General features: G+C 42.5%; 1 protein-coding gene across 3 annotated transcripts in view; it reads right to left on the bottom strand.

Annotated features, from left to right (window-relative positions):
• Positions 1-15997, bottom strand: part of MOCS1 (molybdenum cofactor synthesis 1) — a 75349-nt gene that overhangs the window by 3040 nt on the left and 56312 nt on the right. The window contains exons 9-11 of one of the 3 annotated variants that reach the window (XM_019527252.1): positions 14354-14474; positions 12856-12903; positions 7415-7518 (exon numbers count right to left, since the gene is read on the bottom strand). In XM_019527252.1, coding sequence (XP_019382797.1) covers positions 7415-7518; positions 12856-12903; positions 14354-14474 — 273 coding nt within the window. Of the gene's footprint in view, positions 1-4894; positions 7519-12840; positions 12904-14353; positions 14475-15997 lie in introns of those variants that run through there. The other 2 variants (XM_019527251.1, XM_019527253.1) reach the window with 2 other exon arrangements.

Here is a 15997-nt window from a genome sequence, read left to right as displayed (position 1 = left end):
ACACATAAGGGGATCAGCTTGTACAGGCTGATTGACCCAGTTTGGCTCAGACGTGCCCTAATGAACTGAATGCTGGCCCATGAGGGTGTCATCTGGACACCCAGCCAGATTCAGAGGTATTCTGTTTAACTGTGTGCTTGTGTCTGACTGTAGTTTATTGCTGCTCTGATGAACTGATTCTTGGCATATGAGGGTGTCAGCCTGTCCATGCTGATCAACCTGGCCAGGTCAGGCGTGTCACGTTAATCTGTGTGTGTTTGTGTGTATGACTGATTTGGGGACTGGAGGAACCCAGCCCCACTGAACTGAGTCCTGCAAGATAGCTCCATTGGGGGTGAGGGCTTGCAGAAGGGAGAGATGCAGCTCCGTATAGAAACACAAGTAACACAAGCAGCACATTAATAGAATTGCCAAGACCCTAGCCCTAATAAATGAGCACACCCCAAAGTAGTGGGCAAATCTGGTAACACTAGTTATGGGAGATCTCAAAGCAGTAAGAATACTGCTTACATAACTAACCTTAGCTTCATCAGTGCTACTTACCGACCTTAAAGAGGAGCTGGATTTGGGCCATAGAAGTCAGTTTGGGCACCATAGCTTTTTAGTGCATTACTGGTGAGGTGGAGGTGAAAGGTTCCTTCTTTGTTTTCTTCTGTGTGCTGAGTAGAAATGCTATTTCTGATATTGTGCAACAAAAAGCTCCAAAGTTGCCTACTTAAATTTGCTTATCAAGAGCTACTTCCATAAAGACAGGTCTTTCTAGTATTTAACCTCTTATGCATGCCTGTTTCAGAGAAAAAGCAAAAGTCAATACAACGGAGTAAAAAATAAATCAACATTTTTGTTTCATGGCAAATAAGATAATTGGTTAAAGAACTTCTAATTATTTTTGTCATTCTCAGCTGGACTCCTTCCAGTGCGTCCTCGTTTCTTGAAGTGCAGGGCCCAAAACTGAAGATAGTAAACCAGCTGAAGCCACACCAATCCCAAATAGAGTAGAAGAATCACTTCCCTTGATTTTCTTGTTTCAGACAGTGTTTCTGTATTGTTACTGAGCAGCAGGAAGTAGAGTTAGATGTTAATAAATGCCATTCAGTGGATGACTATAATGGAGAGTGGCAAAGGAGGAAAAAAGAGACATTATAGAGGTTATGGTACACTATTATTTGATTACTCAATTTAAGCATATGTACTTGCAGACAGTTCAGTTCTAAAGGCCAAATCCTACAGAGAAAAATAAGTTGTTTCTCAATATAAGAAAGGTGTTATCCTGGCTGACTGCTCGATCACTGTCTATTGTAAAAACTTGCAACAGGGTGCATGCATAAGCTATCTTGAAGTGCAGTATATTAAAAAATGATAACCTGTCTTAGAGAGAGAGTTTTTTTTAATGTACATCTATGTGTAATTTAAATTCCTTTTGCAAAATAAATCCACAAAAAACTCAACTTGGTTATAATTAGTATTTATTAAAAATGTAATGGAGAGAATAAGACACTAAAATGCTGCCCTAGTTTACCTGTGCGTAAATTTGTAACATACCATTTTATTCTCTCCCCCAACACACATACAGTACCACACTGCATACTATTGCTCATTTCTTCTTAGAAAAATTGATGAAGTTTACTTACTTCAACATCTTATGTCCATATTAAAACAATAGTGCATAATTCCAAGACTTTATTATGTAACACAAAAATAGCATGGCACCAAAATATTTTTAAGTCATGTTACCCCAAATGTTCAGATTAAGAATCAGACTTCCTTCCAAACTTCTTTCCCTCGTCTTAAAACCTGTGGCAAAAAGTTGATTGAAAGTCGGTTTGTGTGTACACATCCCTATTTCTCCAACTGGCTACTGTACAGTAGTTGGACAGCCAACTTGAGCTTCCGAAAATAGCTATTTTCAGAAAAAAATTGTGTTCAAATTCATCATCATCTCACAGTTAAAGTCTACCCTGAATACTATGAATACAACTAGTCTTCCCCCAGTGTCAAAAAGTGCCCTGAGATTAAAAGTAACCAGGCTGAAAAAAGCCTGTTTTTTTTTTCTTTTTTTTGTTTTCCAGAGATATGCTTAGATAAATGGAAATGCTTTTGAAAGTCAGTCAACTGAGTCTTGACTATGGAGAACAAAGTAGAGTAGAGGTGCACAGGAGGAAATCTCTATTCTTGGCTCAGCCAATTCACCTAAATTCTAGATGCAGGGGCTTCTACATTTCAGCATTGAAGCTCATCATGACTATCCAAGGCCCAGATCCACAAAAGAACCTAAGGTCAAGTTACATATTACACTTAGGCCATACTTAGCAGCCCTCTAATAGTAAATCAGAGCCGTGCAGGCAAGAAACGGTATTAACTTTTAAAGTGCGACTGCTCATAGTATGTTCTAACATTTAAACACTGCTTAACGTTCTAGGGATTTAGTATGGTCTAAGCATAATGTGAACTTCACCCTCAGGTTCTAGGCCCTGATATATAATCTGCAGCCCTGAGTTAGTTGTCTAGGTTTACTATGCAATGCATGGGGAGGAGTAACCCCTCAGAACCAAGAACATTACAATGAGTGGGGGGATGCCTCACGTAGTTATTAGGAAATGCCAACAACACTGAAGCCTCAGACTGGAGCAGGTTTTTTATTTTTTAAGTGTCGGCTCTCTACTGACCCTCCCCACTTAAGATTCAGAGCTTCAAACCCTCTAAGGCAAGCCCTTCCTTGCACAAACCATGCTAGGGTCATACCCATTTTATGCTGGCAGTGGGAGAGTCCTGCATCCCTATGGCTGCCTCACCCTGCCAGGCAGGTATCTGAACCACTAAGTCTGAGTCATGGCCCCCTGCTCTAGCTCCATGAATCATTAATGTTTTTAGGTGAAGTGACACAACTCCAGCTGGTGGAGTAGAGAATGACTTCCCATAGCCTATAACTTGAGTGATTAGAGGATTTTACTAGAAAAAATAAGTGTCTGAATCTGGGTTATTTATATGCTGGGCAAGTGCTCCAAGGCAGAGTTGGCAAACTGGTCAACTGACTGATAAAAATATTTGTGACTAATCAGAGATTACAGCAATAAAAAATAAAAAATAAGACTTGTAGTTTTCTTGACAGAAATACTTTTTTGGTTTTTGACACACAATGGAAAATTTGTTTTTTCTGTGTCTTATTTGGTTCTACTGGCAATTTTTATTTATTTATTTTTATAATTTCTGACCAATATTTGACCAGTCAAATGACCAAACTTTATTTGACAGATCAAATACCCAATCCTACTCTAGGAATCTCTTCTTGGTAGATTTGAACGTTACTTCAGTGCAAAACAGTATTTAGCCCTACCAAGAGAGGTTTATTAGTTATTTAATTTACATTAATGGTTCCAAGACACCAATAATTCTTGATTTGGGCCAAAGTGCATCTATACTGCTATTCCAGGCCCCTCTTCCCAGCGCTAAAAGTAGTAATAGTGGTCATGGGCCACTCCTTGGATCAGTGTTTTCAAGTTCTGTCATGCAAGTAATCAGTACTATACTGCTGTGGTGATTACATGTGTAAGCTGCTGTTTTTACTCATGAGCATCCTCATTGGTTTTGATGTAACGTCTCAGTGCCTATTTAAGAGCTCTGATTGGCACTTTCTTGCAGTTGTTAAGAAAAGAGTAGGCACCTGAAGCACCATTCCATAAATGCCACTTTTCATGCCCTGTGGCTTTGATAAGGAAAAAAAACATAGTGGTCACTATGTACAGCTAGCTGGTGTGCACCAACTTGTTTTCAAAGAAACCAACCAGATGTACAAAGTATGCTTGTGCATGTGTGGGAATGTGCGTGCATGTGCAGGAATGTGCACGCATGTGCAAGCTGTGTGACTTAACATTACTGGAGTGAGTATGGTTTAATCAGACCTTGCAGGTTACTTCTGTATTAAAATTGATACTGGAGAGCAAGTTAAAATGTAGAAGTGTTAGAAGCAACTGGAGTAGCCAGTTATCACTGTTACTGAAGAGTTTATTGGAAACTTTGCACTGGTGCCATTATGGACTTTGTATAATTATTGCTTCATTTCCCTCTTCTCCCTTTCACCCCCCTCCCCCCCACTAGTTTTATGAAGGTGAAAAGCTACATAGAAGTTTAGGGGACCTACCCATCCTTCTCTAGTAAAAGAATGTCACTAGTATCCAAGGGCATAGACCAGGGGTTCTCAAACCTCAGGCTGCAGCCCGGCTGCTGGCCTGAAGCACGGTTGGCAGCTGGACCAGAAGTGGCCGCGGATCTGCAAACTGCAGTGCCCCAGAACCAGGTAGAGAGGTTGCAGCTCCTTCTGCAGGGCCCACAGCAGCGCAGGGTTTGGCCCACCCCCTGCCCCCAGGACAGGGGTATGTATTCTTACCCGTCTTCTGGCCAGAAATTCCGGCCATGGTCAGTTGCGACTGCTGGGGTGCAGTTTGCCAGGCCGCAGCATAAAAACTTTGGGAACCCCTGATATAGACAGGTTGATAATCAGTACAATTGTTACATCTGTTATGATGCAACTATTATACCTGCACGATTCTGTAGCAATGTAAGAGTAGCAAAACTGATCCAGCTTCCAAAGAATTCAGTTTACTTGCATCCTTGTAGGAGCACATAGATCTAACACTTAAAACAACACCTACTGCATGCTTCCAAGCAGCAATTCTCCCTCCCCTTTTAAAGTGGCTAAAATGCATGTTTGTCCATACTCTAAGCAAGCACAGAGCTAAACCCATTCGTCTGCAGTGGCTACTTAACATCAACTGCAGCAGAAGAAAGAATCCTGAACTTTAATCATGACAGCTAAGTAAAGGAGGAAATATTCTTCATATGGGTAAAAGAGAACAAATTTGTTTTAATATATTAAAAAAACTGTGTGTTATTCTCATTAAGTCTTGAAAAGGGACAGTTTCAAATACTCAGTATTATCAACCCCAAATATTTGAAAAGACATTTTTTCTTAAAGCATTCTTTACCTTGTTAAACTGGCAGCATGACCTAGGAGAGCTACAGACTTGTATTTAAAGACAAAAAGGTGCAGATTCTCACTTCCTCTAGGATCTAGGGGCTATTCAGAAAAGTAAAATATTGTGACTATTACCAACTCTTATGGTTGTATTGTAAGTGCTTTTGTTAAAAACTTAAATGGCTACTTGAAACTTCTTCTTTAACTGTTTATCCTTTGAGAAATAACAGGATTTCTCTCTTCTTTGCAAAGTTAAACAACAAAAGGATGTTTACTTTCCCATTTGTCAAAAGGAACGGTCATTTTGTGGAAGGCACAGTGCATGTTTACATGCACAATTACAGCGTATGAATAAATTGCTCCCAGGCACACCGCTTGAATGTGTGCCTGGGAGCAATAAACTCCTCAGTTTATTCATGTGCAGCATATGTTGAGCTGGGGCACATACTTCTGTTTTTGAGTGTTGACATGGAAGCTAGTCAGGTCCTTGGGCTTGCACACTTAAATATCTGACAATCTGAGTGCAACTCCCACTAGAACCAACAGGTTTGGGGCCATAGTCTACTCCTGTGTACACAGCAGTATGCACCAACTAGCTTAAACAGTGTCAATCTGATGGTGCTTTTGAGACGTGTGTGTCAAGGCTACCTGTTTTTGGTCATACTTAATGTTGCTTTGAAAATGTTTAGCAGAAAAAACCTGACACACCTCAACATGGTATTCTTTCAAGACCCTGGAGGGACATAAATAGACCTATTACCCTTTCTGAAAAGACTCAGTTGTAGGGCAAATTCAAAGCCAGCCAGGGAGAAGACTTGGGACTTGTAATGAAACGGCAGGATGTGCAAATCAGTGTTGGGAGGGCCAAAAATTCCCTCTCTTTTGCATACTTCACAATGCACTTAAGAGTAGGGCTGGGCTGAGATGCCTGCCAGCATTCCCCCCATCCCCCAGTCAATAAACAGCTACGATTTCAGGTCACAGGCAAGCTAGGCTCCCATCCCATCACTGGTATGGATTGTCTGATGATAAGTCTATGCACATTATTAAAAATTTTGCTTGTGGCCATGTCTCTTGAACTGTTCCCATTGTCTGTTCCTGAAGTTACTCCTCAGTTCAACCTCTGTAGGCAGAAGGAGGGACTGCTCTTCTGTCACAGTCCTTAATCCAAGGCATTATTACAATAATATTAAATTTGTCAAGTGAATTTAGCATTGATGAAAAGTGCCAAGATAGTGAACCCTGGAGATGTGAATATACACACAGCATGATTACAGGAAGCATGCAAGCTTCTCTGACACTTGAGAGCAGTGAGAGTAAAGCTCAGTCTCCATGACCTAACTAGATTCTTGGCACCCCTACTGGCAATATCAGGAGTGCCAAAATCTAGTTGTGGTCTGACCTGGAAACCTCTTAAAGCTGGCTGTCAAGCTCTCAACTGAAAACCAAACTCAAAACCAATTCATTGAGGCAAAAAGACAGTAGTTCCATAATTCCCAGCTTGTCACTGAGATGATTAGGTAATATACCTGAAGTCACATCTTTCAGGTGGTGTCTGCTGGCATTTTTGCCAAGCCTAGTGCAGGCAGGCCCAGAGGCCCAGAACTCTCAGTGGTGTTATCCAATGCCTATGGACTAAGCTCGCTGGAAGTCTCCCCTCTGCCCTCCTGTCTTGCTCAACAACTTCACCTCTTCAATGACTATATCATGAGTGACTGCTTTGCACATATCATACACAGTCAGGGCAGCCAGGCTGGCAGCTGTCAGGGCTTCCATCTCCACACCTGTCTTCCCTTGGGTACAGCAGCATGCCTGGATCACCACTGCATACCTGCTCTCATCCAGGATGAGAGAGACTTCCACAAGGCTTAGTGGGATGTTGTGGCACAATGGGATCAGCTGGCTGGTCAGCTTGGCTCCCTGAATCCCTGCAATCTGGGCTACTGCTAGCACATCCCCTTTCTTCAGCTGGTTCTGAACCACCATCCCAAATGCCTTCTGACCCAGTCGAACCACAGAAGTGGCCACTGCAGTCCTTCTGGAATCTAGCTTCCCTCCAATATCTACCATAGTGGCCCGTCCTTCCTGGTCAGTGTGAGTCAGATGATCAGAGGCACCTGGTACACTGGCACAAAAACCAGGATGACAGGTATTGGCTTCAGACCCTGGACCCTTCTCTTCTGACTGATTTCTGGCAGCACCTCTGGAGTGAGTGTCCACAACAATTTGGCCAGTGTGCTTAACAGAAGGAGTTTCTGTCTTAAGGCACTTCATATTTAAGCTGGAGCTCAAGTTCCTTCGGACGATGCAACTGCCTCTCAGCTGAGCTTGCTGAATTCCTGCCACAAGCTGCTGTTGCTCTGGGTGAGATGCTGGCAAGGCAAGCTGTCCTGTAAACACATTTTTCTTAAATGCTTTTTCCATCTGTTTTAATAAACTTACTCCCAGAGTCAGCCAGTGGCTATGTCTGCTGTGGCCCCATTGCTTTGAACTGGGGGGATTCTGCAGGGCAACTTGGAGTAGTGGAGATGGACTCAATGCTTTCTCTGAAGAAGAAAAAGATAAATAATATGAGACAAAGTTTTCCTCCTCAGCCCCTCCGCCCCCCCAGAATTGGAAGGATATGCTAAATAGCATATTGAATTAGGAGCAGAGTACAGCTCTATTATAAAAACGTCTGGGAAGCCTGGAATTGAAATTCACTTCTTTACTGAATCTCAAACTTCCTTTTTCCCCACTTCTAAGCACTCAGTGATTTGTTGTTAGTGTTGCTTGCAACCACTAGAACTGGAAACACTGCATTACTGTACAGTCATCCATAAAAGAGGAACAAATGGTTTTCAGTACAAAGCAAGGATGTCAAACTCATTAGGCCCATTAATCCAACACACACCACCTATGGCAAGTGGGTTCACTCCAAGACCCACAGACAGCACCGCACGCTGGCTGACAGGGCTCCATGGGCCATATCTTTGACACCCACAACATAAAGCATTAACATTTACTTCTGAGAAATAGCAGCTGAGAAGCAACATGGAGAACAGTTTTGGAGATAAAACAATGAAGGGATTGTGTCCCATCTTCAATTACCAAATAACTCAGCCCAGCTTATCTCATTTTATCTCCTCCCTGTTGAGCTCTGGCTGTTGCTCTTGCCCCTTCCATCTCTCTGTGTAGAGAGGGATCACTCTGTTTTGCTGTTACTGCCAGCACATAGGATGGCCAGGGGAACAGGCATGAGCTGCAGCCATGCTTTCTACCAGTTCCTAGGACTGGCTTTGTGATGGGAACCTCTGTCATTACTGCCAGCTCTTGCTGTGTTAATGATGTATGTCCTAATTAAAGCTCAGTCACTGGAAACTCAAATTCCCTCACTGAACCAGTTACCCTGCTGAGCAGGAACTTTGCCTGCTAAGTCTGGCACTTTAGTTTAAATCCACTTAGTAGCACTCCTCCTGCCCCTTGCATTAATCCCTCGTCTCTGGCATTTCTACAGAGCTTACTGCCAAGCACCAAGACAGAAGGAGCCTGTTACATGCCCAACTGAAGTGATTCACTTGATAAGCAAAGAGAAAAGGCGGTGATGAGGTAAGTGGTCAACTCCTGCTTTCACAATTTGCTTTAAAGACTGTGTTCCACTTCTGCTGCATCCGAGGCTACCAGGCTCTTTCTTGTTTTAAGAGACTTGTCCATGCTAAGGAGTGGTTTGGCTTTGCTCATAGTCTTTCAGTCCCTCTTTATATGGAATTCTTTACCAGCAAGTTCAATAACTAATTCAGATGAATCAAAGCAACAGGACACCTTAACCTTTGCAGCACCTTTTGCAAGGGAAAGGGAAAACTTATACTTATTTTCAGACCTAGTGCTGTAAGCAACAATATGCTGGGCAGATACCACCCCCAGCATTAAATTGCTTTGGACTGCAAAGCAATCAGTAAGCAATAATAAGCTACAGTGGAGGATTAAGGCCTGTTTAACCTCTTCCCTATTAGACTCAACAGTGCTGTCTTTCACCTGGCTCTTAGAGGTAGATGCTCCAGGCATCTCAGTTTAGCCACATTAAAGTCTATTCCAAATATCAGTTTACACAATATATCTATATGGAAGGGAGGTGTGCATAAAGTTAAATGGTCTTTAGATTTTTGTAAGGCAGCAAGTTTAATTCAGGTATGGGGAAAAATAGATGCAGCTTCAATTGACTCCCTTAGAGCTGCATCCTTGCATAACTTGCCTACTTTTGGCTGTACAGCAATGCGATGAACAGGTAATTAGCAGTATGTGAGACCTCATTTCCCTGTGGTAATTACCCATTTCCTAAACAGCTTTAAAACAGACTACATGTACCATGCCTGTAAATGACAGTACAATGCCACTAATGAACCAGAGAAAAGTTTGTTAATGTTCTCTTCGTAATTTACTAGCCAGCCTGAAAAGTTAAGTTTGTTAACTTTCAACTTACATTATTTTAGAGGGTGTAGCAAGGAAGCAGGTAATACTTAAACTAAGGAGAGTAAAGTGAACATGTGAGAACAACTTTCCAAGAACATTTCTGTAAGGGAAATAAGGGACATACTATATTACAGAAAGGGATTAGGCTAAGGTAATTGAGAGAAGAAGCTAGATTTGGCTTGCTAGGACAAGACAGATTAGTCATTTCCAGAACATTAGATTTTATTAAATGAATCCCATGTTTTCTCTGCCTATCTTCTTCAGATTGTTCACATGATAACTTTGACTGAACTTTGAAATTAATTAAAAACGTAAATTAGGAAATCCTGTAGCAGCTTCCTATGCGTGTCTACTGGCCCATGTGTCAGCCTCCACTCATCTCCGGTTATGGAGACAGTTCTGTTTATACAGGGGATGCCAGTGGTTAGCTTTCAAGATGTGGAACACTTGGGGAGAAACTGGATAGATTTCTGCTATTATTTTACTTAGCAGGCTCCATATAACCAAACAGCTATTCCAAGAGAAGTTGGATGGATCCTACCTCTACATCCTGCCTCACTCTCTCCTCCCAGTATTAAATTAGAAAGAAGTCTGAAAGGCATGTACTAATAAATTACATTGGGTTGGGCCTACTTTGAATAGTTTACTTTCCACCACTTTCAAAAACCAGATGACCGTTATCTTGCAACATGCAAGAGTGCTGTAAATAATTGTTCCGATTCTCCCTTCCTGGAATGTAACACAGCAACTCTGGCAACACACCCAGTTTATACCTATATGTAGATACAAGTTTATATCTTTATATCTATATATCTATATATAGATATAAACAGGGTGTGTTGCCAGAGTTGCAGTATTACATTCCAGGAATGGAGAATCAGAAACAATTGTTTAAAACAGTCTCATGTTGCAAAATAGGGGTCACCTGGTTTTTGAAGGTGGTGATAAGTAAACTATTCAAAGTAGGCCCAATCTATATATAGATTATATCTATCTATCTGTAGATGCATATACACACATGCACGTGTGTGCGTGCATATCTGCATGCATGCATGCATCAAGCAAATACAGAGGGCCAGAGTTGCCTGCATGGTTCAACCTGTCCACATAAAAACTCAACAAGACACAAGATGGCATGCAATCAAAGAAAAAGGGAAGAGAGGCCGTAAAAACAGAAGGATCAATTTAAAAAGAATGCATTTGCAACAAGTAAAGTGTTTGGAAGCTCCAGAGGACTAATTTGAGGGGGCAGGTACTGCAAGACCATCCTCCCTGGACATCTGCCCATGTAAGGAATGTTGCCTGTCTACTAAGACAGTTTTCAGATCCTAAGCTAGGTATCTGCACCGCTCCATTCAGGGCAGTTCTCAGAACTGGCAAATGATACTGCAAAATTCATGACTGATGTATTACTAAGCATAAGACAGAAACAGAGATGGAGAGTATTTCTCCCTTGATTGTTTAAAACTTTTTAGCAAGGAATAGCCAGAATTAGTGCTTATTAGATCAGCTTTCACATAATGCTCTCTCAATGCTTTTTTCAAAAACTTAAGCCCATCTTGCACATGCACTTCCTCATAAACAGATATTTTATAATTGGGGAAATACAGATACAGAAGTGATACAACTTATAAGAGTCACTAACAGAACCCAGGAGTCCCAGTCCTTGACTTTGGCTGCCAGACACTATATTCGATTAGAGGGCTCAATAGTTTGGAATCTGCCCCTCCCTGAACTGGATATAAATCATATACTATGGCATTGTCACAATCACCTGGACACACATTTTAGCAAAGGGAGGGGCTGGAGAATGCCTCCACTAGGAATAGGAACAGTAATACATTGTGCATTGCTTTCTACAGCCTAGAACAGTTTAGTGTAGGGCAGGAGTGCTCAATCCCCTAGCCCATGAGCCAGATCCACCTCTCAAGCTGTGTGATCCAGCCTGCAGGGCTCCCCAAGGATCTGGAAGTTTGGCAGTAGGGTAGAAGTGATAGTTAACGCTGCCACTGTTGTCACACAGCCTAATTTCTGACCCCTGCTGGCCAGATGAGATGGCCCCATACATCAGATTTATTTGATTTATGTGGGGCTGGAACCAAGGCAGTGGGCCTAATTTAGCATATGCACGGCTGGGACCAGGACAGCAGGTTTGACATGGCATGCATGGAGTCAGGGTCAGCACAGGGCTGAGGCAGGGGTGGCAGGCCAATACAGCATGCAAGAGTTCAGGGTCAGGGCCAGGACAGCAGACTATCTGGTGCATGCAGGGCTGGGGTCAGGGTATTGGGCCCTATTTAGAGTGTGGAGCCAGAGCCTGATCTAGCATTCACAAGCCCTGGGCTGTGGGTACAACATCTACATGGGACCAGGGCTTAGCACACATTGGATCAGGCTCATGGACCAACCCCCACATTACTTATCCAGCCTGTGGGACCCAAAGGGTTGCATACCACTGGTCTAGGGCACTGAAGGTGCCTGAGGGATTGACTGTCCTGTCTCACCACTGAGGAAGTAAGTCCCACTCCTGCTCTGTGCAAACCAACTCCATAAATGAAACAGTGAAGATACCCTGGAGCTGCCCCAAACCCCCATGCTGGAGCACGCTGGTAACCCAGGTGCTGAGTACAGTGTACAGGGTGCTCCTCAAGGCATTTTCACCACTGCTTCTGCAGGGCTAATGCAACAGCAGGTGGTTTTTATTTCCTCATCAACAGGACTGAACAATCTGCTTTCTGAGCGAGGACATACCCTCAGTGGCTGGGGCATGATGGAGAAAGATGCTGTAAGTATCTAGACAGACACCAGGCTGCAATTTTGTTAGTAGTATTTATTGTGAACCTTTGCAGTGTTACCTTTGAAAAGAATCAAATCCCAAATTATCTGAAGCCATTCACTGAATTTCAGAAGATGACAGTTAGGTGAAATGGCAAGCTTTCCATGTAGTAGCCATACCATTCCACAGGAGCTCAGGAATCCCATCCCAGCAATAAAGCAAGGCCTACAGCCTTCAAGTATCTATTGCAATTTTTTCAAGGTACGAAAATCTCAGCGCACTGCAGCTTTTTATAAGAAACACCCAGAACCTCTGTACTATCAGCATACTGTTCTTGCTTAACATAAAGCAAGTAAAATAAGAGCAGTGTCAAAGCCACCAACCTAGGCTATGAAACCCTAAATACAATTGTATTTTGACTTTTAAAGAATTTTTTTAGAAATAGATGGATGATGGGACTGGCGGTTGATAGATTAACCTTCTTCCCCTGCCTCACTTTTTGTTTTCACTATGACTGCCTTTTTAAAAATCAGCCCATCTGTACCTAAAGAAAGAACCTAACTTAGCTTGGAATTAAAATCCATCCCTCTCTGCTCCATGAAGACTTTAAAACAAACAAGATCACAGTGTATTTATTACGTACTGATTTGTCACCCACCGATCAGGATCATTGGCCGGTTCTTCATTTGGGAAATGTTAAACATGCCTAGAAAGCAAAGCACACGTGTAAAAGGTTAGTTCTCTACATTTTGGGTCATTTGTAGGGCATATTCTATTTGTCGTAGCTTTCTTTGTACCTCTCTCACCACCACCACATATCCCAACCTGCAGGAAAAATAGAGCTCAAGAAACCCAACCTGAAAATATTACATAAAAACATAAAACATGGTATCTGAGGAAAACATTCAAGGGCCCAAGTGGATCCACAATATGTATCAGCCTTTCCCAGATGGTCTCTTGTAATCAGAATTGCAATCTCTATTTTACAACATCCAAATAATTCAGGACTGTCATATTACTTCAAGAGCAATAGGATCTCTCTACAGAAAGAAACGACTTGAACACGTAGCTATATACTGTAGTTTGTGGCACACCAATCTCAAGATGCCCCATGGTTCGATACTAAGGTAGCTAGCAATACCTGCAGAAAGAACAGAACGTGAAGTTGACGTTTGCTGATGTCCCATTGCTTTGGCCAGTAAAAAACCCCTCTGGAATTTTTCAGACAACTTACCTCTTAGGGTGTGTGTAGACGAAATGGAGGCCCTAAACTGAAGCGGTGGGTTTTTAAAAACACCTCTTCAATTTAGGGTCAAGTAAACCCCCGTGCCGTGCACACACCCGTGCACTTACCTGCCTCTCTGGCAGTGGGGAGTGGAGGGCAAGCTGCTGGCAGGTGGAGTGGTCTCTGGGCTGAGGGGGGCTGGTGCTTCTCTCTGTGGCAGCATCCCCCCCCACCACCAGGAAGCACCCAGCTTCAGAGTAGCTACTTGAATTTTAAAGGCATCTAGAGACAATATGAATCAAGTAGCTTGCAGGTATGCCAGCTAAAATAAGGGTAATGTCATCTCATGCATTGGGGTGTAAACGTATTGTCCCAGAGATCATGAGGCTCTGCTCCTCCTCTTGTTCTCAGGATAGTAGTCATAGTCAGAAACAGGACATTGGGCTAGACAGATGAGCTTCCAAACTCTGGCTTTTATGGTCTCCCACTGACCTACTTCTAATTAAAAGAAGCAGAGCAGACTGCTGCAGATTTCTGTAGGCCTTTATGCTTTTGTTCTGGGGATCACCACTGAAGTGGCACTTGTGAGCCATGTGAAAATAAGTCTCTGGAAATCCAAGACTGCTAGGCAGCCTCAGTTCTAGTGGTGGGGGAGATTCAGTAATATGTGCATACCAATCTGAATTTTAGAGCAAGCACATAATATTCAGGTTGACCTGTCAATACTTACTACTTCAAATTCAGTGCTAGACTATGCTTCCAATTAAGTGGGAACCTCAATGTCTCCTCTCCAGAATCACTACAATACAACTCTATTTAATAATTTTTCCTGCCTTCCTACCAACGTCTTGGCCATCATGCACTCTATCTTGGAGAAGCACACTCCTTAGCCCTCTTCCCCTTTGTTACTACTTGGATGCAGTAAACATACCGGCATGCTGTTTCTTTTTTCTGCCCACTGCTGCTCCAATGATCTCAACCAATTCGTCCTCCGAGGAGCCTATCCGCAGATGATCTCTCAAGGACACTTCTGAGTTCCCAAAAAGGCACACCTGCAATAAAACACAGGCAGGTGAAAGGGAGGAGATAAGAACTGGCTAGGGAGCATTAGTCTCTGTATCACTAGCTGAGCATTGGAAGAGTATGACACTACAGTCCTGTCTTTGCATTAGCCCCTTAAAACTGTCAGTCTGAGGATGGCACTTTACATCTCTTCATGATGCCAACATCACCATGAAGAATGGGGAGACATTAGCCTATAAACAAGTTCTGCCCTGTCCAAATCTCCAAGCTCAATTTCAAGGATGAGTATTTCCAAAGTTAATGGAGAACAATTAACTGTGGCAAAGAACTGCATGAGGTGACCCTGTAAAACAAAAAAATTCACTCTTGCCTCAAGTATGTGATTACTGATTAGGGAGGTGTGGATTACAAGGGATATGGCTGTAAGTCACAAAATTCAATGCAAAAATGGCACTGCACTGTGAAGTATGTGCTGCCAAACCAACAAGATCCACTATTTGTATAATTAACCTCATATCAAGCACCAAAGAATGACAGCATTATAACTATAGTGTTTGCCCTCTACTCAGTCCTAAAAATCACCGGTCAGCAAGTGACTTAACCATCTAAAATAGGAACATCTGCAAACACTGGAGACAGAGTGATCACTAGGGTTTTCAGCTCCCTTCATCTCTCCTGACATTGTAGCAAAGGACTTCTTGCACTAGGACACGACTGAGCGCTGCCCATCTGATAAGCCATGGGATATCTCAGGAGCTAGCAACCAAGCTGTAGTCTTTTTTTTTTTTGTAAAGTTCCACAACTTAGATTTTGAAGTGTACTGATATTGCTGACAGTGTGTGCATGCTCATATGACAAACACAATGTTGTCATTCCCCTTCTATAGTTTTATTTTGTTCTTGAAGATAGAGGAATCTAATTTAAAGGAAGCCCCCTTTTTTGTTCAAGCAAAGGACCTTGGGCATCAATAGATTTCTGCATCTCAAAAAGGGATGCAGTAGAATTAGAAAAGGACAACCAAGATGATCAGAGCTATGGAGCAGTTGCTATACTAGAACAGACTGAAAAGGCTAGGACTGTTCAGTATGGAAAGGAGAAGGCTGAGGGGGAATAAAATCAGGCTGTGAACAAAGTGAATAGGCAACTGTCATTAACCAAGTTTCAAAATACTAAAACTAAGGGGACACCCACTTAAAGCATCAGGAATTGGGGTTAGAATTTAACCCCCCCATTTATGTATTTATTTTATTTATTTTCACACATGTTGGATACATTTACATGCGCAATTAATATGAAGCAATAAACTCCAGAGCATTTTGAGCTGGCGTACTGGAGTAAACTGCTCCTAGGTGAAGCATCTACACATGAATAATAGAATCATAGGATCAATGAGTCGGAAGCGACCTAGACAGATCATCTAGTCTGACCCCCTGCCATGGGCAGGAAGGAGCACTGGGGGTGGGAGGGGTCATAAGACCCCAGCCAGGTGCCTATCCAGTCTCCTCTTGAAGATCTCCAGGGAAGGTGAGAGCACCACCTCTCTGGGAAGCCT

Source organism: Gavialis gangeticus, unplaced genomic scaffold (genome assembly GCF_001723915.1).
Source record: "Gavialis gangeticus isolate Ggan-Ray unplaced genomic scaffold, GavGan_comp1, whole genome shotgun sequence".
Classification (NCBI taxonomy): Eukaryota; Metazoa; Chordata; order Crocodylia; family Gavialidae; genus Gavialis; species Gavialis gangeticus.
The sequence above is the reverse complement of the archived record's forward strand: the minus strand, read 5'-3'. Positions and strand labels throughout refer to the sequence as shown.